Source organism: Ornithorhynchus anatinus, chromosome 2 (genome assembly GCF_004115215.2).
Source record: "Ornithorhynchus anatinus isolate Pmale09 chromosome 2, mOrnAna1.pri.v4, whole genome shotgun sequence".
NCBI lineage: Eukaryota > Metazoa > Chordata > Mammalia > Monotremata > Ornithorhynchidae > Ornithorhynchus > Ornithorhynchus anatinus.
In genome coordinates, this window is record NC_041729.1 from 52,553,626 (window position 1) to 52,579,448 (window position 25,823).

At 42.0% G+C, this 25,823-nt stretch overlaps 1 protein-coding gene across 4 annotated transcripts in view; it reads right to left on the bottom strand.

Moving 5' to 3' along the window:
* The window catches only part of PARN (poly(A)-specific ribonuclease), a 173,824-nt gene that overhangs the window by 109,769 nt on the left and 38,232 nt on the right, over positions 1 to 25,823 (bottom strand). For all 4 annotated transcript variants that reach the window (XM_029054394.2, XM_029054385.2, XM_029054403.2 and 1 more), the window contains exons 19-20: positions 5,087 to 5,142; positions 3,930 to 4,016 (exon numbers count right to left, since the gene is read on the bottom strand). In XM_029054394.2, the coding sequence (XP_028910227.1) occupies positions 3,930 to 4,016; positions 5,087 to 5,142 (143 nt within the window). The remainder of the gene's footprint in view (positions 1 to 3,929; positions 4,017 to 5,086; positions 5,143 to 25,823) is intronic.

Below are 25,823 nucleotides of genomic sequence, written 5' to 3' on the forward strand. Positions count from 1 at the left end.
AGCACTGAACCTAGGCACACAGTCTAAATGGAAGCAGCATAAGGCCAATACTGTGTCGAAGTGATAAGATTGACCAGGTGGCTGCTTTGTTAGCAACTGCAGTCTTTGCTGTCCACTTCAGTCATCAGTTTTCAGGATTCCTGCTAGGTCTGTCTACCTAGTGGGACACTTGAGTGATCTCACAGTTAAAAACCTGTCACCATTTGATGGTATTAAACCAGAGTTCTGCTCACCAGACCAATAGCAGGGCTTCAAGGCTACATAGCCACTGAAGGAAAGCTGTAAAAGGTTCAAAAATTTGAGTGCTTTCTAGATTCTTAGATTTTGGTACAGGTAGATCCCCAGTTTCAAAACTCAATATGGAGACCCAGAGCTATGTCTCGTGCTAAATGCTGACGTAACCCAGGATTTGAAAGCCCTAGCTGACAGATCCAATTACCTCCACGAATTCTATTCCCTCCTGGATCCTTTCTGTACCCCAAAATGAAGCAGAGCTTCTCTGTCTCAGCTGAGTTCTCAGGAGGGCAACAGCATAGATGGGATCAGATAGCAGAGGCAGAGATCTTTGGGGGACTGAAACATTCAGCCAATTGTATTTTTTGAGCACTTACTATGTGCAGAGCACTATACTAAGCGCTTGGGAGAGTATAATATAGACACATTCCCTGCCCAAGATGAGCTTACAGTTTAGAGCTGTCCTCTGCCCCAATTTTATACAGCTTTCAAGTGAAACCAAGAAATTCTCTCATTCAGAGCTACTCACTCAACACAAACCAGGAGTCGGCAAGATTAAAGAGGCCAAGTGACTCCACCTAAAGACAACTATCAGCCCCGATTCTGTGCTGCTTTCGGATGAAGGTGAGAAACCCCTGTTCTCCAGCAGAGGAAGAGGAAGTGCCCAGGGCTCTCGCTAAGGCTAGACTATTCTTTGCTCCACAACCAGCTAAGGTTTAGATTCTTGGATGAAAAAGCCTTACATCAATATTCAAGAAAGCAAGTGAACTTTTAAAAATATTTGAAGACAACCCTGATACAGGAGTCTAATGATGGGCAGAGATGCTCAGAAGGGCAGATGATGATGCTCAGAAGCAGGTGGTTTAGGAAGAAAATGAGGTTGCTCAACTTAATTTCCCCAATTGGCTCATTATTCGTGCTTTAACGAATACCATTAAAGAAATTTTTCACTACAGTGGACTCAATCAAATGTATTTATTGAGTGCTTACTGTATAAAGAGCACTTTATTAAGCACTCCATAGAATTTAATATAGTAGAGTTGATAGACATGTTCCCTACCCACAGTGAGCTTACAGTCTAGAGTGGGAAACAAATATTAATATAAATATCAGACACGTACATAAGTGCTATGGGGCTGAGGAAGGGGTGAATATAGAATGAAAATCCAAGTGTGAAGGTGATGAAAAATGGTGTGGGAGAAGAGGAAATGAGGACTTAGTCGGGGAAAGCTTCTTGGAGATATGTCTTTAATTAGGCTTTGAAGGTGGGGAGCATGATCGTCTGCGGATATGAAGAGGGAGGCCATTCCAGGCCAGAGGCAGGACGTGGGCAAGGGGTCAGTACTGAGACAGATGAGATCAAGGTACAGTGAGTATGTTGGCATTAGAGGAGTGAAGTATGAGGGCTGGACGGTAGTAGGAAAGCAGTACGGTAAGGTGGGGAGGCAAAGTGATTGAGTATTTTAAGGCAGATGGTAAGGAGTTTCTGTTTGAACCACTGCTGCAGACAGCAGAAGAATATCTACTTCTACAGTCCCCTACAAAAATAAATCACATTTCTGCAATATTACACTTTGAATTACTTTCATGGAAAATAAATTATAGTTAAATGATATTTAATGTTACATAATGCTGAATGTTGAGGAATTTCATATTTTTCCAGATGTTCTGCAATGGATGTAATAATAATAATTATGGTATTTGTTAAGCGCTTACTATGTGCAGAGCACTATTCTAAGCGCTGGGGTAGATACAGGGTAATCAGATTGTCCCACGTGGGGCTCACATTTTTTTAAATCGCCATTTTTACAGATAAGGTAACTGAGGCACAGAGAAGTGAAGAGACTTGCCCAAGGTCACACAACAGACAAGTGACGAAGCCGGGATTAGAACCCACGACCTCTGACTCCCAAACTGGTGACATGAGCCACGCTGCTTCTTACGTCAATTCAGAACATGTAAGTCTATGAGAAAACATATTCCATGATATAGTCTTCTACAGCACAGCAACATTTTCAAGGAAAATGAGAAGCAGCATGGCTGAGTGGAAAGAGCACGGGCTCTGGAGTCAGAGGTCATGAGTTCGGATCCCAGCTCTGCCACTTGTCAGCTGTGTGACTGTGGGCAAGTCACTTAACTTCTCTGTGCCTCAGTTACCTCATCTGCAAAATGGGGATTAAGACTGTGAGCCCCACGTGGACAACCTAACTCCCCTATGTCTACCCCAGCGCTTAGAACAGTGCTCTGCACATAGTAAGCGCTTAACAAATACCAACATTACGGAATCTATTAAGGTTATAGTATGGGGGTAAACCTGTATACATTTTTCCACACTACTGACTGGGAAACTAAGTATTTGAAGGAAAGTATAAAAGACACCAGTATAATCAATGGTACTTTTTCAGCGCTTACTGTGTGTAGAGCACTGCACTAACCAGGGCTTAGTCAGGAAAGGCCTCTTACTCTCCCCACTTTCAAAGCCTTTTGAAGGTACATCTTCTCCAAGAGGCCTTCCCCGACTAGGCCTTCACTTCCTCTTCTCCCACTCTCTTCTGCATCACCTTTGAACTTTGATTTGCGTGCTTTATTCACCCCTCCTTTAGTCCCACAGCCCCACAGAAAAAAATCCATAATTTTTTTTTACAGAAATGTCTGCCTCCCGCTCTAGACTATAAACTTGCTCAATAAATACCAATGATTTATTGATTTGACAACCACAACAAAACTGGTAGCCACGTTCCCTGTCTATCAGGAGCTCAGTCTAGAAGGAGAGACAGACATTAAAATAAATTATGGATAGGTACAAAAGTGCTAAGGGCGTAATTGCAGGATGAATATCAAGTGCTTAAAGTACACAGATCCAAGTGCATAGATGACACAGAAGGAAGAGGGGATAAGGGAGATGAGGACTTAATCAGGGAAGGCATCTTGGAAATGTGCTTATAATAAGACTCTGAAGGTGGGGGGAGTGGCAGACTGTCATATTTCATTCATTCAACTGTATTTATTGAGCACTTACTGCGTGCAGAGCACTGTACTAAGTGCTTGAGAGAGTGAAATACAACAATAAACAGACACATTTGCTGCCCACAATGAGCTTACAGTTGGGGAGGCGGGGGGGAGACAGAGACAGATGCTAATACAAATAAATACATTACAGATATGTACATAAGTGCTGTGGTGCTGGGAGGGGGGAAGAACAGAGGGAGTAAGTCAGAGTGATGCAGAAAGGAGTGGGGGAAGAGGAAAGGGGAGCTCCAGGACAGAGGCAGGAGTTGGGCAAGGGTTCGATGGTGATACAGGTGATTTTGAAGTACAGTAGTAGGTTGGCATTAGAGGGCTGAATGAAGTGTGTGGGGTAGACTTCAGAAATAAATTAGGCAGGTCATTCTTACTCGTTTTATTCTAAAAAGTCTTCTTAGTACACTTTTTTTCTGGGCAGAGCCAAATGAATAATAAAATCTATCCAAAAGATGGACCTGATGAGAGATACATCACCCACAGATATTATTCTTGTATTGGTTCACTACTCTGGACTGCAACAGCATGCAAAAGGTGGCAAAGGTGATAAACAGGAAAGGAAAAAAATGTGGGCCTTAACATGCTTTTATTCTCAAATGAATCATTCCTTGTCTCTACACCAATCACTATCCAGGCCAAAAGAAAATTAAAGTTCAGAATTGTGAATCACTTACCAAAGGCACTGAAAAGTTGGTAAAGGTCGCTAGTTTTCCATTCTTTTGGGAAGGTCACATGGAGAACATGATCTCGCTTAGGCTGCACTAGAAGACAAATTTTTAATGGAAGGTTTACATTTGAAAGGTGACCAAGAACATTACAACATTTCTTGCTCCACAGACAACGCTAAGTTCTATTTTTGGCTGTCACTGAGTCATTGCTCCAGGGGTTTCTTTGAAGACAAAAAAATATCCAGAAGCTTTGGAGCCAAACCCAGGCTAGACTACATCACAGTTTATGGCCTCTGTGAACCCTACATGGTTCCTAAATAACCTCTAGAGTTGGGCTTTCTAAATAGGATTAGTAGGGTTCAGTCATCCCTTGGTTTACTCCAATTTCAGCAGACTCATCTAGGCTGAGTTTGTACCTGCTGGGATTCTAGACTGCAACATTCTCTCAGACTATTAAGGTCTCCCTGTGGCTCTTTCTAAGACACTGAGCACCAACTCTTTGTCAGGATTGCTTTGGCAGGCTATTTCTGTTTCCCTTTTTAGTTTACCCTTTCTTTGTGATGTTTGTTTTAACAAAGCCTAAATAACTGATTACTCAACCGCATGGACTGGTTTTGTTTAAATATGGTTTTCTCAACTTTACATCCCTGAGGCCCACAATCAAGAATTAAACAGAGGCAAGGAAAAAGGGCATGGGAGGATTAGAGAGAAGGAAAAGAGACTGGGAAAGGGTAAAGTCAATTTCTCTCCCATAGAATTTTTATGCTACAAGCTTCTAAGGGAGGAAACCTTTAGGAACTGTAGGAGCAAAGGTTTAAACAAAAGTATTCCAATAAAGCTCCTGGGTTTAAATTTCCCCAAAATAAAATAGTTGTAGTTGGAAACATTTTTTTTCCATAATGCAACTATACTAGTCAAGGAAATACAAAATCAGTCTCAAAAACAGAAAAAAAATGTTTAGAGAAAATCATGCAGCAGTTCTATTCTGCAGCGTTTTGGTTTAGCTGAAAAAATTGAGAAGAGAGGTAAACACTTGCCATTCTCATTTACTTAACCATCACTGCAGTTTAAAAGAGTCAAACTCTTTCTTTAGGAATATTTTGCTAGCTCTCCTTACAGGCAATTCTCTCAAATCCTCAAAATCAAAGCTGAAAATCACTTACAGTCTGGTCCTTCTAAATTGAGATATGGGATATCCATGATCCTCATAAGAAATAACCTGCAATGAGAATGAAAACAAATGGAATTTAGATAACTTCCATTTTCTTTCAAATAGATAGGAACACAAGTTTTTATCAATGTTTCATAGAAGTGGCGTGATTATACAATTCTTAGCAAAACCAAGTTCTCCTTTAATAGAACAAAGATTAGTTGAACCTTATTAATGCATCATTAAGTTTTTCTTCCATTATAAATTAGATTAATTAAGCACACTGTAAGGTACCAAAACTACTTAGCCAGAAAGAACACAAATATGAGTTTTAATTAGTATATTAAACTAATTACTATTACTGATATCATAAAGAGAAAAAGAAAAAAATGGTTTTGAGGGGAGTTTGAGTATTTGGAAGGGATTCAATGCATTTCTAATTAATCTTTCTTATCCTAAGCAAATGTATTGATGGTGGTGGCCCAATATTCTATGTTACTTATTGGGGTAATCGGATAATAATAATAATAATTGTGGTATTTATGTGCTTAATATGTGCCAGGCACTGTACTAAGCGCTGGGGGTGGATACCAGCAAATCGGGTCAGACACTGTCCCTGTACCACATGGGGCTCACAATCTCATCTACACGTGCATCTAGACAAGTTTAAAAACTGATTGCAAAGCTGATGCTCTTTTAAAACATACATATACAATAAACAAGCATTCAAGAGCATAAAGCAAAATTATCTCTAGTGGAAAAGAGTATTGCAATGAAATAGAATTTAGGTTTTTTTTTAAAGGATGATCCTTAAAACTACCAAAATGCGCATTTAAAAATCATTCTTCTCAAAGCAACTTATCTTCTCTTTTATTTGGAAAATAATATATTAAAATGAAGTCACTTTGTTACAATGATGTTTTCCAAAGAGTTTTACCTCGCTAACAAGATATTGTACAGGTCTGCTCCTTTTCAGCTGTGGTTACATTATCTATAACAATCATAATAATAATAATTATGGTACTGTACTAAGTGGATAAAAGCAAATCAGGATGGACACAGTCCATGTCCCACATCAGGCTCACACTCTCAATCCCCATTTTATAGATGAGGTAACTCAGGCACAGAGAGGTGAAGTGACTTGCCCAAGGTTACACAGCAGACAAATGGCAGAGCTGGGATTAGAACCCATGACCTTCTGACTCCCAACCCTGTGCTCTAACCACTACACCATGCTGTTTTTCAATTCATAAACCAATCCAATCTCTTAAAGAGTATTTGATTAGATTGGCTTCACTAACCTGCAATTACAGGAGAATTATTAAGTAGTACCCAAGGGGAAGTGTGTCACCATCTCTCCTATAAATGTAGCTATTAGCATGGGAAGAATCTCTCCTATAAATAGAGCTATTAGCATGGGAAGAACCCTCCAGTTAAAACAAATGCAGTTACTCATAGTAATGAGTGTTTCACCTAGCAGTGAGTATCCCACTTGGATTATAATTAAATGGGCTTGAGCTCACCAGTGACAAGGGAGTAGTAACCTGATTACTTTGGGGAAAGCCATTAACTATAATTAATGCCTTAATGGCATCCTTTTTAAGTTCCAGAAGAAAAACTTAATATATTTCCAAAAATGTATGCATGTTTTTACTTTTCATACTGTATTACAAAAAAAAAAGAGATAATTCTGTGTCCAATATATCCATAAATAAATTTCCAAATTAGAGTGAAATCTCTGTTTAAGGAGTTTAGGGACTTACTGGTTCCAGCAGCATGGCCTAATGGAAAGACCAAGGGATGGGACTGAGAGTTTTACAACCTAGGTTTCTAAGGCCAACACTGCACTAGTGTGTTAAGTTTCCCTGAGCAAAACCCCTTTGCCTCAGATTCCTCTTCTTAAAAATACTAATACTACTACTAATAATAATGGTACTTATTAAGTGCTTACTATGCTCCAAGTACTATTCTAAGTGCTAGGGTAGATATAAGGTAATCAGGTTGTCCCATGTGGGACTCACAGTCTTAATCCCCATTCTCCAGATGAGGGAACTGAAGAACAGAAAAGTTAAGTGACTTCTCCAAAGTCACACAGCTGATAAAATGAACAATACAAAAATGAATAATAAAATGTGCGAATGATACTCATGGCTATCGTGCTGGTACAAGCTCTCATAATATCCCGACTGGATTATTGTGTCAGCCTTCTCTCTGATCTCCCTTCCTCCTGTCTCTCCCCACTCCAGTCTATTCTTCATTCTGCTGCCTGGATCATCTTCCTACAGAAATGCTCTGGGCATGTCACTTCCCTCCTTAAAAACCTCCAGTGGCTGCCTATCAACTTCTGCACAAAACAAAAACTTCTCTCTCTGGGCTTCAAGGCTCTCCATCACCTTGCCCCCTCCTACCTCACCTCCCTTCTTTCTACTGCCCACCCCGCACAATCCACTCCTCTACCGCTCACCTCCTCACCGTCCCCCATTCACGCCTGCCCTGCCGTCGACCCCTGGCCCCCATCCTCCTGCTGTCCTGGAATGCCCTCCCTCCTCACCTCCACCAAACTAACTCTCTTCCCCTCTTCAAAGCCCTACTGAGAACTCATCTCCTCCAAGAGGCCTTCCGAGACTGAGCTGTCTTTTCTCTTTGCTCCCCCTCCACCCTCTGCTCCTCCCCCTTCCCCCTTCATCTCCCCTCAGCTCCCCCTCCCCACTCCATCCTCTGCTCCTCCTCCTCCCCCCTTCCCCTCCCCTCAGCACTGTGCTCATTTGTATATATTATTTATTACCCTATTTATTTTGTTAATGAGGTATACATCCCCTTGATTCTATTTATTATCATAATGTTGTCTTGTTTTTGTTTCGTTCTGTTTTGATCTGCTGTCTGTCTTCCCCATTTAGACTGTGAGCCCGTCACTGGGCAGGGATTGTACAGTGTTTAGTACAGTGTTCTGCACATAGTAAGCGCTCAATAAATGCTACTGAATGAATGATAAGTGGCAGAGCCGGGATTAGAACCCATGACCTCTGATTCCCAAGCTTGGGCTCTTTCCACTAGGCCATGGTGCGTCTCAAAATTTTCTTCTTTTCTTCTGGAAAATAGAGATGGTGATACCTGCTCTCCCTCTCTCAGACTACAAACCCTGTAGAAACTGCATTTGATATGATTACTATGTCTCTAACCCAAACTTTAGCACAGAGCTTCGCGTATAAGCATTTAATAAATACCTTAAAACATATTTCATTGATAATTACTTAAAATTTTAAAATGGAATTAATTGGCAATGTGTTAAGTTTGTAACACACTTCAAATACCCTGACGACAAAAACCTAGACCGATACATTCTCTTGTCTATTTACTTGTTACTTTGGCTTAACAGGAAAACCTTTCCCTGTCTTAACAGGAAAACCTTTCCCCATTATTCCATACTGTACAACTGGTTTAAACGTTTACACCTAAGTCATCAACCTGGACAATACAGCACATATCAACATGTCCCAGCAGATGCCTCGTAGTATTTTTACTTTGGTTACACTTTCCTTTCTCATAGAATCAACTTGTCTCTAACAGAGATGGAATAGGAAAGAAAGCTGGAGTAGAACAGGAAACAGAGCAAGGAAGAAGGTCATTGTGGGCCTGGAGGTTGAAACAGAGGGACGCCAGAAACGGAGTGAAAGGAGATGTGGAACCGCAGTGCAACAAGGAGAGGGAAAGGAAAGACAAAAAAGGGCTATTTTATTACCCTGGCTTCAAGGACCCTTAGTTCAAGTAGCCTCGGTTTTGGCTCCTTGAAGTTTGCTGTAACTAGGCTTGCTGTCGTATTCTTAGTCCATTATCTTCTATGACTCTAATTTAATGATGTGCTTAGGGAACTATCAAATGGCTCTAAACCCCAGAAGAATGCTGAAACCACTATTATACCTTGGCTGACAGCAATTACTGAGAAAATCATGTAACTGTGAAACTAGCTCTTGAATGTAAACTTGGTACGCTTCTCCGGAAGAACCCCGACCTCTGACGTGTCTTTCTGGCTTTTGTTCATTCACTCATTCACTCAATGGCATTTATTGAGCGCTTACTGCGTGCAAAGCACCGTACTAAGCGCTTGGGAGAGTACATTATAACCACAGACACATTCCCTGCCCACAATGAGCTCACAATCTAGAGGTGGAGACAGACATTAATATAAATAACAGATACAGATATATACATATGTACTGCGGGGACGGGAGGGCAGATGAATGGAGTAAATCACGGCGACACAGAGGGAGTGGGAAAGAGAATAGGAGGGCTTGGTCAGGCGAGGCTTCTTGGAGGAGATAGGCTTTGAAGTGGGCGAGAGCAATTATCTGTGTGATAGGAGCAGGGAGGGCTATCAGGCCAGAGGCAGGATGTGCATGAGAGGTGGGTGGCGAGACAGATGAGATCGAGGTACAGTGAGAAGGTTAGCATTAGAGGAACAAAGTGTGCGGGCTGGGTTGTAGTAGTAGAGTAGCAAGGTGAGGTAATAATAATGATGGTATTTGTTAAGTGTTACCCTACACAAGTTGCTCACAGCCTAATGATCTCTGGGCGCTCCACTAATCAGTGGGGTGGCTTCCAGCGAGGAAAGCTCTTTCAAAGCCTAGGGTGACTTCGCTGCAGTGATACTCTGGCAGAATTAATGTTAATGAATTGTACATCGCCTCGATTCTATTTAGTTGCCATTGTTTTTACGAGATGTTCTTCCCCTTGACGCTGTTTAGTGCCATTGTTCTTGTCTGTCTGTCTCCCCCGATTAGACTGTAAGCCCTTCAAACGGCAGGGACTGTCTCTATCTGTTGCCGACTTGTTCATCCCAAGCGCTTAGTACAGTGCTCTGCACATAGTAAGCGCTCAATAAATACTATTGAATGAATGAAAGTGTTTACTATGTGCCACGCACTATACTAAGAGCTGGGGTGGACACAAGCAAATTGGGAGGTAGAAGGGGGCAAGGAGATTAAGTGCATTAAAGCCAATGGTGAGAAGTTTTTGTCTGATGCAAAGGTGGATGGGCACCCTCCTTGAGAGTTTCCATTTGGAAAAAACATGGAAAACCACTGAGCAGGCGGAAATGTTGATAAGCACATGAAAGGATATTGGCTTCACTACAGGTTTTGTTAAAGACAGTAATCACTTACCATGGGGGCCTTCTTCTCTGGAAAGAGAGGTTTTTCTCTTCTTGTTGCAACACTCTTATGAAATGTTGCCTTTGTCTTAGAGAAAAGTTAAACTCTCAGAAATGATAAAATGCCTTGGGTGGTTAATTTAAAGTCAGGGCCAGAGCCAAAAATGAAATATGAGGCCTTGATAAAGTCCTCAAGTCAGCCCAGTAAGGCAATATTGCTACCATCTATATATTATCCAGTAAAATCATTTACTAGACAACATCATTCTTGTCAGTAAAATACAACTGATTTTCTTTGTCCCAACCTACCAGTCACCCAGGGAATACTGTGCTAGGCCAAAAAAATAACAAAAAACCAGTAGCAACACGTGAACTCATCTAGAGCCACACTAGATGTAACTCCCGCCGCAACACGTAACACCTATGTAAAGTGCTTTGCACAAAGTAAGCGTTAGATAATTTCCATTGAATGAATGAACACCAACCACAGTATCCTGCCATGTGGAAAATGCTAGGAAGGCTACTGCTGTTGGACTCTGAACAAGACACCTGGAGCACTGAAGAATCCAAAAATACCTTTTCCAGTAATGTGCCCCAAAAAGTTATTGGCAAATGAGCCAACTAAGGTCAAATTGCTTTATTGTTCTTGTTTTACGTGTTTTATTTCTATTGTTATTTTCCCTTACGCACCCATTGCCTTTAGTTCCCACATTCACAGACTGCAAGCCCCCTTGTGGGTTAGAGACTGTATCTCTAAGATCTTCCCCAGTCTAGAACAGTGCTCTGTACAGAGTAAGTGCTCAATGCTGTAGAATTAATCAATCAATAGATTGTAATTACTCAACGCTTACTGATTGCAGCGCACTGACCTAAGCACTTGGAAAAGTACAACAGAGTTGGTAGACGTGTTCCCTGCCCGCAACAAGCTTAGTCTACAGGGGGAGACAGATATTAAAATAAATTAGGGATATATGTACATGAGTGCTGAAAAGGTGAGGGTGGGATGAATAGCAAGTGGTTAGGGGTACAGATTCAAGTACATAGGAGATGCAGAAGGGAGGGGGGAAGGAGAAATGAAAGCTTAGTCGGGGAAGGCCTCTTGAAGGAGATGTGATTTTACTAAGGCTCTGAAGGTAGGGAGGGGGAGAGAATTCCAGGCCAGAGCGGACGTTCAAGGGCAAGAGGTCAGTAGCGAGAATCAAGTAATCAACTCTGTGCACAGACACAAGGCCAGGATTCCAACTTTCCTATGCACTGGTTCAGACTGTAACAAATAGTGGCATTTTAGTTTGACTCGATCCTTTTTACTAGCCTCTATGTATACAATCTTGTCCTGGATGCTGGGAGACTTACAAACAGAAAAGGGAGATCTGACTTGGATTTACAACCTGTTACATTTTTCTATCCCTGGTAAAGACTCTAAAACCATTTTTCCTCATCTCCCTCTCCCTTCTGAGTCAACCTGACTTGCTCCCTTAGCTCTTCCCCCACCTCCCCTCCCCACAGCACTTATGTCCACATCTGTAATTTAATTTATTTATATTGATGTCTGTTTACTTGTATTGATGTCTGTTTCCCCCACTTTAGACTGTGAGCTCATTGTGGGCAGGGACTGTCTTTCTTTATTGCTGTATAGTACTTTGCCAAGCACTTCTGACAGTGCTCTGCACCCTGTTAGTTCTCAATAAATATGACAATGAATAAATGAATGAAAACTTTCAAGAACAGGACCCATATCTTATTCTTGTTTTGGAATTCCCCTCACCGTTCAGGGTAGAGTTCTTCGCTCCAAGTTGTAATTTTGATAAATATTTCCCATTCTGCCTAATACATATTTTCATTACCTCAATCAATCAATCAAGTGCTAGGGAGAGTATAATACACCAGAATTAGCAGTCACGTTCCCTGCCCAAAATGAGCTTACAGTCTAGAAGGTGCATTCTTCCCCCAAGAGGCTGTTCTGCCATAACAGAATCCATAAATTGACATAAGTAAATTTGGCGTAGGAAGGAAAGTTTCTGTAGATGTTTGTGACTTTGTGTAAGGGGCTTTTCCGCCTGAGTGCTGCAGCCTGACATTCCTATTCAGGACTTGGTGTTTCTGCAATTTTACAGCATCTAATACAGTAAAATAACACTGAGTGGCTATGGGGTAAATCATTCTGTTAGGGGTGGACATAAAAATAAAATGAATCTGTATCAAAAAAAAATCAACCATAGTGGTATATTCAGACCACCGACCTTCTCAACTCACTAATTCCCAAAGAATCAATGATTACTATAATAGCATTTTCCCAATATATTTATATTAATGTCTGTCTTTCCTTCCGGACTGTAAGTCTACTGTTGACAGGGAATGTGTCTACCAACTGTTATATTGCGCTCTACCCAGCACTTAGTACAGTGCTCTGCACATTCAGAAAGCGCTCAGTAAATGTAGTTGACTGATTCTCCAATAATGCCTGTATTACCAAACTCCCTATACATCTAGTGCTGCTACACACAGGAGTGGCTTTCTTGAAAAATTCCAGGAAAATGACAGTTCACTGCGAAGTACTCACGGAATTTTATGCCACGTGTGCACAAACCGTCGCTTCTTCCAGAACAGTGGTGGTGCTGTTACTAGACCTGCACTGCTGACTGAATGCTCCAAAATTCACTAACAATATTCTGGCCAAAAACTGAACTGAGTATATCCCTGGCACTGGTAGCTTGTTCAATTCACTTTAGAGACTGAAATATCTTTGCACCAGCTACACCGTAATAGATGACAGGGGAAGTGGCGTGGTCTGGTGGAAAGAGGCCTGGGGATCAAGAGGACCTCGGTTCTAAACCTGATTCTGCTAGTTGTCTGCTGGGTAACCCTGGTCAAGTCACTTACCATCTCTGTGCCTCAGTTTCCTTAATTGTACAACTGGGATTCAATGCCTCTTCTCCCTCCTACCTAAGATGGTGAGCCCCAGTTGAGCTCTGATTATCCGCTCTGATTATCCTGTATTTAGTCCAGTGCTTAGTTCATTGTGGGCAGGGAATGGGTCTGTTATAATGTTCCCTCCAAAGCGCTTAGCACACAGTAAGAGCTCAATAAATATGATGGACTGCTGGGCACAAAGTACTTAAATACCATTTTTAATATTATTATTAATTAGATAACACTGCAAAGAGTATAACCTATTTTTACGAGCACAGCAGCAAGGACTTACTTTTGAAATGTTCTATTCCTAGCTCTATGAAGGCAAGGATTACACCTTAAATGTGTTTCCCAAGGGCCAAAAAGAGTTCACATAATAGGTGCTCAATAAATAGGTAGGACTGTGACACTGCTTTATCCTTATAACTACATGTACAGGCCCAAGTTTGTGTTGTCGTTGCAGCTGCTCATACAGAACTTTTTGGTGAATGTTATACCATAGTAGTAGTAATCATAGTTATTAAGTGTTTGATGAGGGCAGAGCACAGTACTAAGCACCGGGAAAGAGCATACTGGTAGGTACTGCTTATGGACTTTGTTCTTCGAAGGGCTCACCATCATGTCTTATGTCTCTCATGGGCAACACTGCACAAAATTACCCACCCTATTTTTAATAGCTACCTGCCAAGATGGATTACTAGATGCTGAATCTCATACCACTTCCCATTTTCCTTTTGAAAAGCAGCATGGTTCAGTGGTAGAGCACAGGCCTGGGAGTCAGAAGGGCCTGGGTTCTAATCCCAGCTCAGCCACTTGTCTGCTGTGTGACCTTGGGCAAGTCACTTAACTTCTCTGGGCCTCCGTTACCTAACCTGTAAAATGAGGATTAAGAGGGAGCCCCACGTGGGACAGGGACTACGTCCAGTCTGATTAACTTGTACCTACCCCAGTGCCTAGATCAGTGCTTGGCACATAGTGCTGAACAAGTACCATAATTATTTTGGCATTTCCCCAACCACTCCCCTTGCAAAATCCCTAAAGCCTTCAACTAGAAAGCCTTCCCTAGAAACCTCAGCCCAACCCTCGGTACTTATGTATATCTCCTTATACTCAGCTGACTCCCTTATTTGTAATTTATTGCCATGTTTGTATCTCTCACTAGAGGGTAAACATCTTGACGGCAGAGGTAGAGTCCACTTACTCTACTGTACTCCTTGAAGTGCTTAGTACATTGGCTCGAACCAAGACAGCACTACATGAAGCAACATGTCCTAGTGGATAGTCCAGGGCCTGGGAGTCAGAAGGTCCTGGGTTCTAATTCTGAATCTGTCACTGGACTGCTGTGTGACCATAAACAAGTCACTTTAATTCTCTGAGCCTCAGTTCTCTCATCTCAAAAATGGGGACTAAGACTGAAGTCTTAGAAGACTTAGAAGGTCTGGGAGCCAGAAGGTCATGGGTTCTAATCCCGGCTCTACTACTTGTCTGCTGCATGACCTTGGGCAAGTCACTTCACTTCTCTGGGCCTCAGGTGCCTCACTGTGGAATGGAGATTGAGACTGTGAGCCCCATGTGGGGCAGGGACTGTGTCCGACCCGATTACCTTGCATCTACTCTAGTGCTTAGAACAGTACATGGCACATAGCGCAAAACAAGTAGAATAATTATTACAATTATTATATATCCCATTGATTCACTGAAATCCAAGACCCAGCCCAGCACTGGTCATAGTGCACTGGTCCAAGTTCTCCTGAGTGGCTGGTGCTTGGAACCAAACTGGAAGTGGACGGGAATGTACTTTAACTGAGGGATCACAGAACCTGGAAAGTCATCCCATGGGTTTTTAAACACCACAAGTCCATGGGTTACCTCCAGAAGCAAGTAAGCTACATCTAGCTTTGTGAAGACCCAAACTAATTTGACCGGCTTGCAATCAGAAACTGTAGGAGGGATTAAGAACTCTTTGTGCCAATCTGACCCGAATGTAGGCGCTTGGGTCCTATGGGATCTGTGACATTTCCTAACTTGTGGTCCCCTCCAGGGACTAGACCAGTGTTTGGTCACCGTCCATCCTCAATGTAAATCCAGCCTTATGAGCCCTGGCTAGCATAAGGTTTGCTTGAATCCAGGTGCTTTGATTGCACATTTGCTGCTTAGTGGCCTTTCTTTGGCCAGGCAGCTGGACCTTACTATGACCTTATTCTGAACATTAAAGTCATTCATTAACAATGTTATTAATACCAAGTGGTTTTTTTTAAGAGCTTACTACATACCAAGAACTATTCTAAGCTCTGGGGTAGATACAAGGTAATCAGGATGGACACAGGGGGCTCAACAGTCTTAATCCCCATTTTACAGATGAGGTAACTGAGGCCCAGAGAAGTGAAGTGACTTGCTCATGGCCATGCAGCAGACTTGTGGCAGAGCCAGAATCAGAAACCACATCTTCTGACTCCCAGCCTCATGTCTTTCCACTGGACTATGCTGCTGCTTAGTACAAGTGATGGCTTTGATTCTTTTATGGGTACCCTAGTTCCACACCTGGGCGATAAACTGATAAGAGGAAAAGACAATCTGCAATGGCCTGGTGTTAATTAGAAACAGTCGACTCAAGGAACAGCTGGAGGATGACTTCTTTAACCTAATTTCTACAAAAGTGGTTAATCTTAATGTTTTAACTCCATTAATTGACCTGAATTATAAGAGCAGAAAAACTCCTGGAATGTTGCAAATTATACTATGAAACTCTTCACAAACAGCAGGGACTATTCGGAAAGCTTAGCATCAGGGTCAATGTGCTTGAATACCAGAGGCCTCAAGTTCAAACTCTGGATCATCAGCCCGGCCTCACAGCCCTCCTGGGGAAAGAAGTGAAAGATCATGCTGCTGTAGGCTCCTTGTGCATTTAATAATAATAATAATTGAAAAAAACAACCCATCCCATCTAGAAAAAAAACCCCAAAAAACAGACAGCACATCTCCTTCCCTTCTGAAAAGCAAAAACTCAGGCAAAGAAAGTCTCAACCTTCTCATCGGTGCATAAATATTCCACTCACCCAACTTTATATTAATGCTTGATTCACTTCAATTCATCACAACTATGCTTCTACTTCCAATAAGCGTCACCTCAAGATACATGTTTTCAAGCTCTCCCCTCACCCCGCCGAAGACCAGGACACCACCCGACTACGTAAAATCTCGCCTCAATATAAATTTAGGGGTGAATTAATTTGCCGCACAGCTCAGCTCACAAATCTTTCAATTGAAAATTGAAACCTTTAACGACTCACCGGCCCTACTGTACTTGCCAGCAGTCCTGGCATTTCCTCCAAGCCGCAGCAGTAAAAGCTCTGAGGAAGAAGCTTGTGTACTAAAACTCATCAATATACATATTTATGCACTATGAAAAACTAATTTATAGTCAGAAGGTGGGGGGAAAGCAAGTAGAAATCTCTCCCAAATAAGCAGGTTTATTTTGAACGTTCACTGAACTGCTTCTATGTGAAATATGGGTGAGAACTCTGGATAGAAGAGAGTTGTTTCAGCTTTACTTATTTTAATTCCACTCAGGTGTGGACACAGTTTTTAATCTAGTCGCTTGCTGTTTTGACAAATAGAGCATTGCCCGGTATTTGTCTCGAGGCCAACTCATGCCCTATCTTGTCAGACATTCAACAGCAACACTGAGGAAAAAAAAAAGTATCTGAACGGTGTTTACCTAACAAACCGTATTGAATTACATCTACAATATACAGTAGTGAAAACGTTAAAAGTGGGCCTTAAACAAATGTAATATCGGTAGGTTCTAAAGAAGGGTTGGTTTTTAAAGGTCAGGGTAAGCCAACTACCACCCTGTTAGTTCAGCCCAATTAAATCAGCAATTACATCATTGGATCAAAATTCTTTCTTGAGGCAAAGATGAAAACAAAAACCGCTCTCAAAAGAGTCTCTTTTAGAGGGAATCCTCTTCAGGGCAGGAATTAGGTCGTTCTTTTGTAAGAGCCTTAAAAAAATCACAACATATGGAGTCTGTAATATAGCCACCGACCTACATGCCCCGAGTGAAAAACAAATTACATGAGGGTGATGTTCAAAAGAATGTCGGCTTCATACTTCTTTCTTCTGGTATACCTGTAAAAAACCTTCCCTGATTAATTCCCAAGCAGCCCAAATACAAACCCATCAGCCATCTATCTCTAGCACTTATACCCACCCCCAGCACTTTTGTATCTGTTTATTCAATTGTACATTCAATTATTTTGAATACCCTATTTGTAAATATTATGTCAGTTTCACCCACTGGAATCTAAGCACCTCTTGGATAGGGAAGGGATTACTTCAATCAATGGTATTTACTGAGCACCTACTATGTGCAGGGCATCGTACTAAGCATTTGTTAAGCAGTATCGCTTAGTGAAAAGAGCATAGGCCTTGGACATGGAGTCGGAAGTCCTATTCTTGCTGTGTAATGTGGGTTCTAATCCCGGCTCTGACACCTGTTAACTGTGTGTTTGGGGGCAAACTACTTACCTTCTCTGTGCCTCAGTTGCCTCAACTGCACAGTGGAGTTTCACTACCTGTTCTCCTTCCTGTTTAGATTACAAGCCCAATGTGCGACGGGGATTATGTCCGACCTTATTTAACTTATATCTGCCCCAGCAATTAAAACACTGCTTTTATACATAATAAGCACTTAAATACCTTAAAAATTCAAGTGATTCCTTGCTCATGTCCTCCCTCCTACCTGGAATTCTCATGTATCTACCCCAGCCCTTAGTACAGCGTTCCGCACACAGTAAGCACCCCATTAATTCAAAGCAGAGAAGCAGCTTTAATTTTTTTGCCAGGACTGTGTATGGGCCGCCTCAACAACAATAAAAATAATGGTACTTGTTAAGCGCTTACTTTGTGCAGGGATTGTACTAAGTGCTGGGTTTGGATACAAGCAAATTGGGAGGGACACAGTCCCTGTCCCAGATCCTCGATCGCCATTTTACAGATGAGGTAACTGAGACATAGGGAAGTGAAGTGACTTGCTCAAGGTCACACAGCAGACAACTGGTGGGGTCAGAATTAGAACCCATGACTTTCTGACAGCCCCATGCTCTATCCACTACACCACTAAAGACAACCTACTTTCAAATTGAAGAGTGGCCAATGCACCCACTCTCTGCACTCAACGATATCAGCACCAAGAGAATTCCCTTTCATAATTTTTGAAGACTCCTCAAGCGCAGGATAAGCTTATTGGGAAAAAATTCACTGGCACCTACCCTTTGGGCCATCGATACCAGCGAGACAGGTATGACAATGTCACCAATTTAAGGCATGCCCTCTGCTAAACAGACCATGAACATAAACATGTATTCACTATCTAAATAAAACTAGAAGGTGTTTAAAAGAAATCAGACAAGCCATCTGAATAAAACTTAATATACTGTAACTTCCACTTACAAGAGCTATTAATTAGGTTTTATGGTAATGTGTGTTTGGGGTAGCAATCCAAGTTATTGCTAGAGCTATACATGGTCTAGTCTGGGCAAGGCCATTGATTTGGAGGAGTCCGGCTAAAACTAGGTCGCACCCTCAATCTCAGACTTCTTCTACACAGTCTCATCTCTACCGTCAGTAGTATAAATTAAGGTTTTATTTATATATATACACACACGTGAGCGTGTGTGTGTGTGTGTGTGTGTATAAGTAGTTTGTGTGTGCATGTTTGTGTGTGTTTTTATATACACACACCACAAACTACCAAAATCCAATTTGGGGGTAAGATTTTTTTTTTAAATAAAGATGATGCCAACAGGAAAATGTACTTTGGTTTTAGGAATAAAACTGTTGACCTAATAAAAAAAAGTTATGTGGGTGAAGGTATTTCTGTCCTGTATAATAATAATAATGGTGGTATTTGTTAAGTGCTTACTGTGTGCATAGCACCGTTCTAAGTGCTGGGGGGATATAAGGAGATCAGGTTGTCCCAGGTGGGGCTCACAATTTTAATGCCCATTTTACAGATGAGGTAACTGAGGCACTGGGAAGTTAAGTGACTTGCCCAAAGTCACACAGCTGACAAGCGGCAGAGCCGGGATTAGAACTCATGACCTCTGACTCCCAAGGCCAGGCTCTTTCCACTAAGCCTCACTACTTCTCAAAAATGAGAAGGGCCCTTCATTTTTAATTTAGTACTTTTCCTGGGAATTTATTGGATTTTACAAAAGAATGACAAGTGAAAAAAAAAACAGTGGAAAAAGGCTGTATTTGTTTGAGTTTCGAAAAAAAGCCATAGGCATGCCTTCCCTTACCAGTTGTTTGATTCTAAACTGGGATAATCCAAGCCCAGCTCTGAATAATGATAATAATGATGGTATCTGTTAAGTGCTTACTATGTGCCAGTCACTGTACTAAGCCCTGAGGTGGATACAAACAATTTGTGTTGGACACAGTCCCTGTCCCATTTGGGGCTCACAATCTCAATCTCCATTTTCCAGAGGAGGTAACTGAGGCCAAGGTCACACAGCAATTGGCAGAGCTGGGGTTAGAACCCATGACCTTCTTGACCACCAGGCCCGTACTCTATCCACTACGTCATGCTGCTTCTATGGGTCCCCTTTTTGACCATAACCAATAAATCATCATTGGTAGCTATTAAGTATCTATTATGTGCAGGCGGAAACTGAACTATGTGCGGGAAGGACATACAGAAGTAAATGACACAGTCTCTGCCCTCAAGGAGCAGTTTATTGTGGCCAGGGAATGTGTCTATTGTTATAGTGTACTTTTCCAAGGGCTTAATACAGTGCTCTGTACACAGTCAGCGCTCAATAAATACAACTGAATAAATGAACACTCTAATGAAGAAGCAAAAAGACATAAATTGATGATGGTGGGTGAGGGGAGTTTGTCAATGGAGGTGTGGAGGTGGCATGACGGAAGAAGGGAGAGGGGGGCCTTGAAAACCAGAAGGTCCTATACTCCTGGGCGTAGGTTCATTCAATCGCAGTATGATTGAATGAATGTGTCTACCAACTCTAACAATGGTGTTTATTATTTAATATTAATAATATTTCTTAAGCACTTACTATGTGCCAAACACTGTACTAAATTAAGCATGGGAGTGGATGCAAGTTGGGGTGGATACAACTACATTATATTGTAATAATAATGGTACTTGTTACGCACTTACTACGTGCCAAGCACTTATTGTACCTTCCCTCCCAAGCACTTAGTACAGTGCTCGGCATATGGTGAGCGCTCAATAGATACCACTGAGTGACTAATTGATTGATTGAGCCATGGCACTGCACCAACCATTGGTCCCTGAAGCAAATGCTCCCTCATACTTGTGAGGGTGTTTGTGGCAAAGGGCACAACCTGTATTTGTACCCTTTATTCTACCCTACCCTCAGCCTCACAGCACTTTTGTACATGTCGGTAATTTTTTTTTTAATGTCTGTCTCTCCCTCTAGACTGCAGGCTTTATGTGGGCAGGGAACGTATCTATCAGATCTATCACACTGTACTCTCCCAAGTACTTAGTACAGTGCTCTGCACACAGTAAGCACTCAAATGTCATTGACTGAGTCCATTACAAAATCCTGTGGGCTTTTCCTCCACACTTCCAGGATCTGCCCTTTCTTTTCCATTCAAACATTGATCAAACTGGTCCAAGATCTTGTCATATTCATTCATTCATTCATTCATTCAATTGTAGTTATTGAGCGCTTTCTGTTTGCAGAACACCGTACTAAGTGCTTGGAGAGTACAATTCAGCAATAGAGACAATCCCTGCTCATACCGGGTTTATATTCTAGAAGGGGGGAGACAGACATCAAAACAAGTAAACAGGAAGGAATATAAATAAATAGAATTATTCCAGCTTTGGCAATTCCAACAGCCTCCTCACTGATCTCCCTGACTCCAATCTCTCCTTCACTCTTTTGCCCACATCAATTTCCTAGAACACTGTTCTGTACTTTTCTCTTTCAAAGCCTTCAAAGGTTATCCAGTCCTCTCCAAATCAAATAGAAACTTTTGATCATTGTCTTTCAAGTACTCTCTCCACTTCTCAGCCCTCTCCTTCCTCTTCCCACAACACTCCAGCTCACACTGTTCATCTCTCTTAAGCTCACCTATTCAATCTTTAGGACGCTGGGACAGAAGTGGCAGTTTTACTTGACGAGGAATCCTGAGGAATCCTCTTCTCACTAGGCAGTAATTAAATAGTTATTCTTGTTTTAATAATAATAACAATAATGTTGGTATTTGTTAAGCGCTTACTTTGTGCAGAGCACTGTTTTAAGCACTGGGGTAAATACAGTGTAATCAGGTTGTTCCACGTGAGGCTCACAGTCTTAATCCCCATTTTGCAGATAAGGTAACTGAGGCCCAGAGAAGTGAAGTGACTTGCCCACAGTCACACAGCTGACAAGTGGCAGAATCAGGATTCAAACCCATGACTTCTGACTCCCAAGCCTGGGCTCTTTCCACTGAGCCACACTGCTTCTCTGTTATTATTGTTCTTTCTACTGTACTATGATGTTTTGTTGGCTAAATAGACCATTAGCTCATTTTAGGCAGGGAATGTGTCTGCTAATTCTGTTGAATTGTACTCTCCTAAGTGCTTAGTATAGTATGCAAAGCAGAGTAAGCACTCAATAAATACCACTGATTGATTAAATAGAGTCAAAGTCTTTCTTGGTATTTCTGCTGTATCTTCCTCTCCCTCTCCTAGTTATAATAGCACTTATTAAACATCAGCTGCTTGAAAAGTACTGCTTTTAGTGCCAGGAACAGTGTCTGAATTCATTGGCCTAATGCCAACCTGTCAACCATTGGAGCCCTTAGTTTTATTACTACCATTATTCATTCAATGGTATTTATTTAGTGTTTACTATGTGCAGAGCACTGTACTAAGCACTTGGGAGAGTAAAATACAATAGAACTGGCATATTCCCCACCCACAACGAGTTTCCCGTAACTTTCCATCTGTGAAATCCAGCAACCAACATTTGCTACCTAGCTTTCCTTGGTTAAAATACTGTTTGGAACAATCTATACACCCTCGAAGGAAAGCTGTTTTATTTAAAAAAAAAAATGTCCTAACCATTTCTTTTGACTGTAAGCTCCTGGTGAGCAGAGAACGTCTATGAACTACACTGCACTGTACTCTCCCAAGCTCTTAGTACAGTGCTCTGCACACGGTAGGTGCTCAATAAATGCCAATGATTGATTATTCAGAGGAAAGCAAATTCTCAGGATACAACATTCTACCCACATCAGCTTTTATATAACTTGCTCCTCTCTGTAAGACTTGTTTTTTTAGTCTGTTCCGGAAGGGATAAATGGGTCCAAATGAGTCAACTAGCCAGTTGGGGCTTGTGTGAAGGATGGCCTACAGGGGAGAAGAGGGGATGGAGGAAGTTCCTTGAATATGTATGGAGACTCGAGCAATACATGGGTACAGTTGTGTTCCAGGTATGAAGGGAAAGAGGAGGGAGAATTAAAAAAACCTAGAGTAACTAGAAGGCTGATATGAAACTGAGCATTTCTATAAACAACATTGTTCGCCAAGATCCGCCCTTTCCTCTCCACCCAAACGGCTACCTTACTATTACGGGCTCTCGTTATATCCCGGCTAGACTACCGTGTCAGCCTTCTCTCTGACCTCCCTTCCTCCTCTCTCGCCCCGCTCCGGTCTATTCTTCACTCCGCTGCCCGGCTCATCTTCCTGCAGAAACGATCTGGGCATGTCACTCCCCTTCTTAAACAACTCCAGTGGCTGCCTATCGACCTCCGCTCCAAACAAAAACTCCTCACTCTAGGCTTCAAGGCTCTCCATCACCTTGCCCCTTCCTACCTCTCCTCCCTTCTCTCTTTCTACCGCCCACCCCGCACGCTCCGCTCCTCTGCCGCCCACCTCCTCGCCGTCCCTCGGTCTCGCCTATCCCGCCGTCGACCCCTCCCGCGGTCCTGGAACGCCCTCCCTCCTCACCTCCGCTAAACTGATTCTCTTTCCCTCTTCAAAACCTTACTTAAAAATCACCTCCTCCAAGAGGCCTTCCCAGACTGAGCTCCTCTTCCCCCTCTACTCCCTCTGCCATCCCCCCTTTACCTCTCCGCAGCTAAAGCCTCATTTTCCCCTTTTCCCTCTGCTCCTCCACCTCTCCCTTCCCATCCCCACAGCACTGTACCCGTCCGCTCAACTGTATATATTTTCGTTACCCTATTTATCTTGTTAATGAATTGTACATCGCCTTGATTCTATTTAGTTGCCATTGTTTTTACGAGATGTTCTTCCCCTTGACGCTGTTTAGTGCCATTGTTCTTGTCTGTCCGTCTCCCCCGATTAGACCGTAAGCCCGTCAAACGGCAGGGACTGTCTCTATCTGTTGCCGACTTGTTCATCCCAAGCGCTTAGTACAGTGCTCTGCACATAGTAAGCGCTCAATAAATACTATTGAATGAATGAATCTCCCAGTTGTTTTACTGGTGTTTAGTGTTTGATTTTACCCTCTTTCAGCACCATCAGATTTACTTTTGTCCTGGTTATAGTGACCTTGTGGAAGAAGCATGGGACTAAGTCTGGAGACCTGGGTTCAAGTCCTGGCCCTGCCACTTGCCTGCTGGGTAAGTCACTTCTCTCTGTCTCGCCTCTTTCCTCATCTGTAAAACGGGGATAAAAATGCCTGTCCTCTTTCTTGGATCACGAGTCCCATGTGGGCTAGGGACTATACCCCATCTGATTATCTAGTATTTACAAATTCTGGGCACGTCTTAGCACTTTCTAAATTATTATTACTATTGTTACCACCCATTTGTGCCAGTTGAATAGAAGGTCCTAGAGCTTGCTTAATATTAAGAGAAAAAGGTTGGGGTGTTCTTTTGAACCAAGAATCAATGTATTTTTAATAAAACAGATTCAAATCACATAAATTCTGAATGATTTATGAGGTATTTCCTAAATACATCCAACCTAGAACTACAATTGGGTTACTCGAAGAAAAAGGAGAAATATAAAGACAGACTCATGTTTTCTAAATACTCTTCCCCAACACGTATAGCTCTTGTTTAAACTCTTAGTGACCTTTTAAACTCAAATTAAGCAAATTAGTGGAAAAATACTTTTCTCATCAGCTCATGTTAATAACAGTACAAAAGTGACTTCTATTTTTAGGAGGGTTTTGAGATTGAGGTGGTTGAGTGAGGGAAGATACAATGAAGGGTTAGAAACATTCCCTTCTACTTCAATTCAGAGGATATGCTTCAGGCCACAGAGATTTTATTTTCCTTTATTTAAATCTGCTGTATAAAATTACATAATCCCTTAAATTGCTGAATTATGCTCATTTAAGAAAGAGGACATGTGTTCCAGATCAAAGTAATCTGTGCTTCCTCTATTACATACCAATTTAAACACTCAGGCATCTCCTGATATTTCATGAGCAAACAGTGATTGGTAGGTGCACTTGAGAGGAATCGTTTTTCACTTGCTATAGCGGGGTTCTAATTTTACATTGCTTGAATTTTCACAACCAACCTGATTCCATGTGTTATTGCTTGCCTGTTTATAATTACAAAGTACACATTAACAACACATCACACTGCCGTGTGTATGCAAACTGCCTGCTTCCAGGTCGTTAAATTTCCTTCCATCTGCTTCAACTGAAACCCTTGGCACCCTATGGCACTTTGTTCAAAAGGAGCCATTTTTTCCCTTCTTTCCTACCCCACCCTGGCTTTTCAAATCTCAGCCCTGACCCCTAAACTGAGAGAAGGAAAATAGGGCACTTCCATTTTCTCAGTCAGAGCACTACTGACAATCAGTCAGTGGCTTTAGAAAGCTATTACCTGCCTCTTTATTTACAAGCTGGTCTCCTATTAGTCCTGTTCATTACTTTAAAAAAACTAGAGAAGACCATCATTGCCGAAAGCAGTCTTATTTATCTTATTCCGCAAAATCTACGCATAGGTAGGTTTTGCAAATGAACAATTTTCCAAAGGAAGTTAATATGTGTTTTAGAAGGATTCAATGTGAAAGAAAGGACCTCCGCCCAGAAAAAGATTATGGTTCCCAGAAATCACATGTGGTGCAAAAGAATAGTTCTTCCCAATCTTTCTTGTTCGAGGGAATTTTTGGCCTAGGCAACCTCATTGTGGTTGTCAGTATGTGTGTGATAAAACCAAAACTGAAGCACTAAAATTTAAGATCTTGTCACCATTTTTTAATGGTATGTGTTAAGGGCTTACTATGTGCCAGGCACTGTAATAATAATGATGGCATTTGTTAAGCGCTTACTCTGTGCCAGGTACTGTACTAGGAGCTGGGGTGGATACAAGCTAATCAGGCTGGACACAGTCCGTGTCCTACATGGGGCTCACAGCTTTACTCCCCATTTTACAGATGAGGTAACTGGGGCACAGAAGTGAAGTGGCTTGTCCAAAGTCACAAAGCAGACAAGTGTTGGAGCCAAGATTAGAACCCAGCTCCTTCTGACTCCCAGGCCAGTGCTATATCCACTAGGCCAGGCTGCTTCTGGGCACCAAGACCTTAAATCGTCCTGCCCTACACACAGCAGGACACTTCAACCTTTCAGAAAGGTATCTCTATGTGATGAAATAGAAAATGGAGAACGAGTGTGGTCTCATGGATAATGTGCGCGGGAGTCAGAAGGACCTGGGTTCTAGTCCCAGT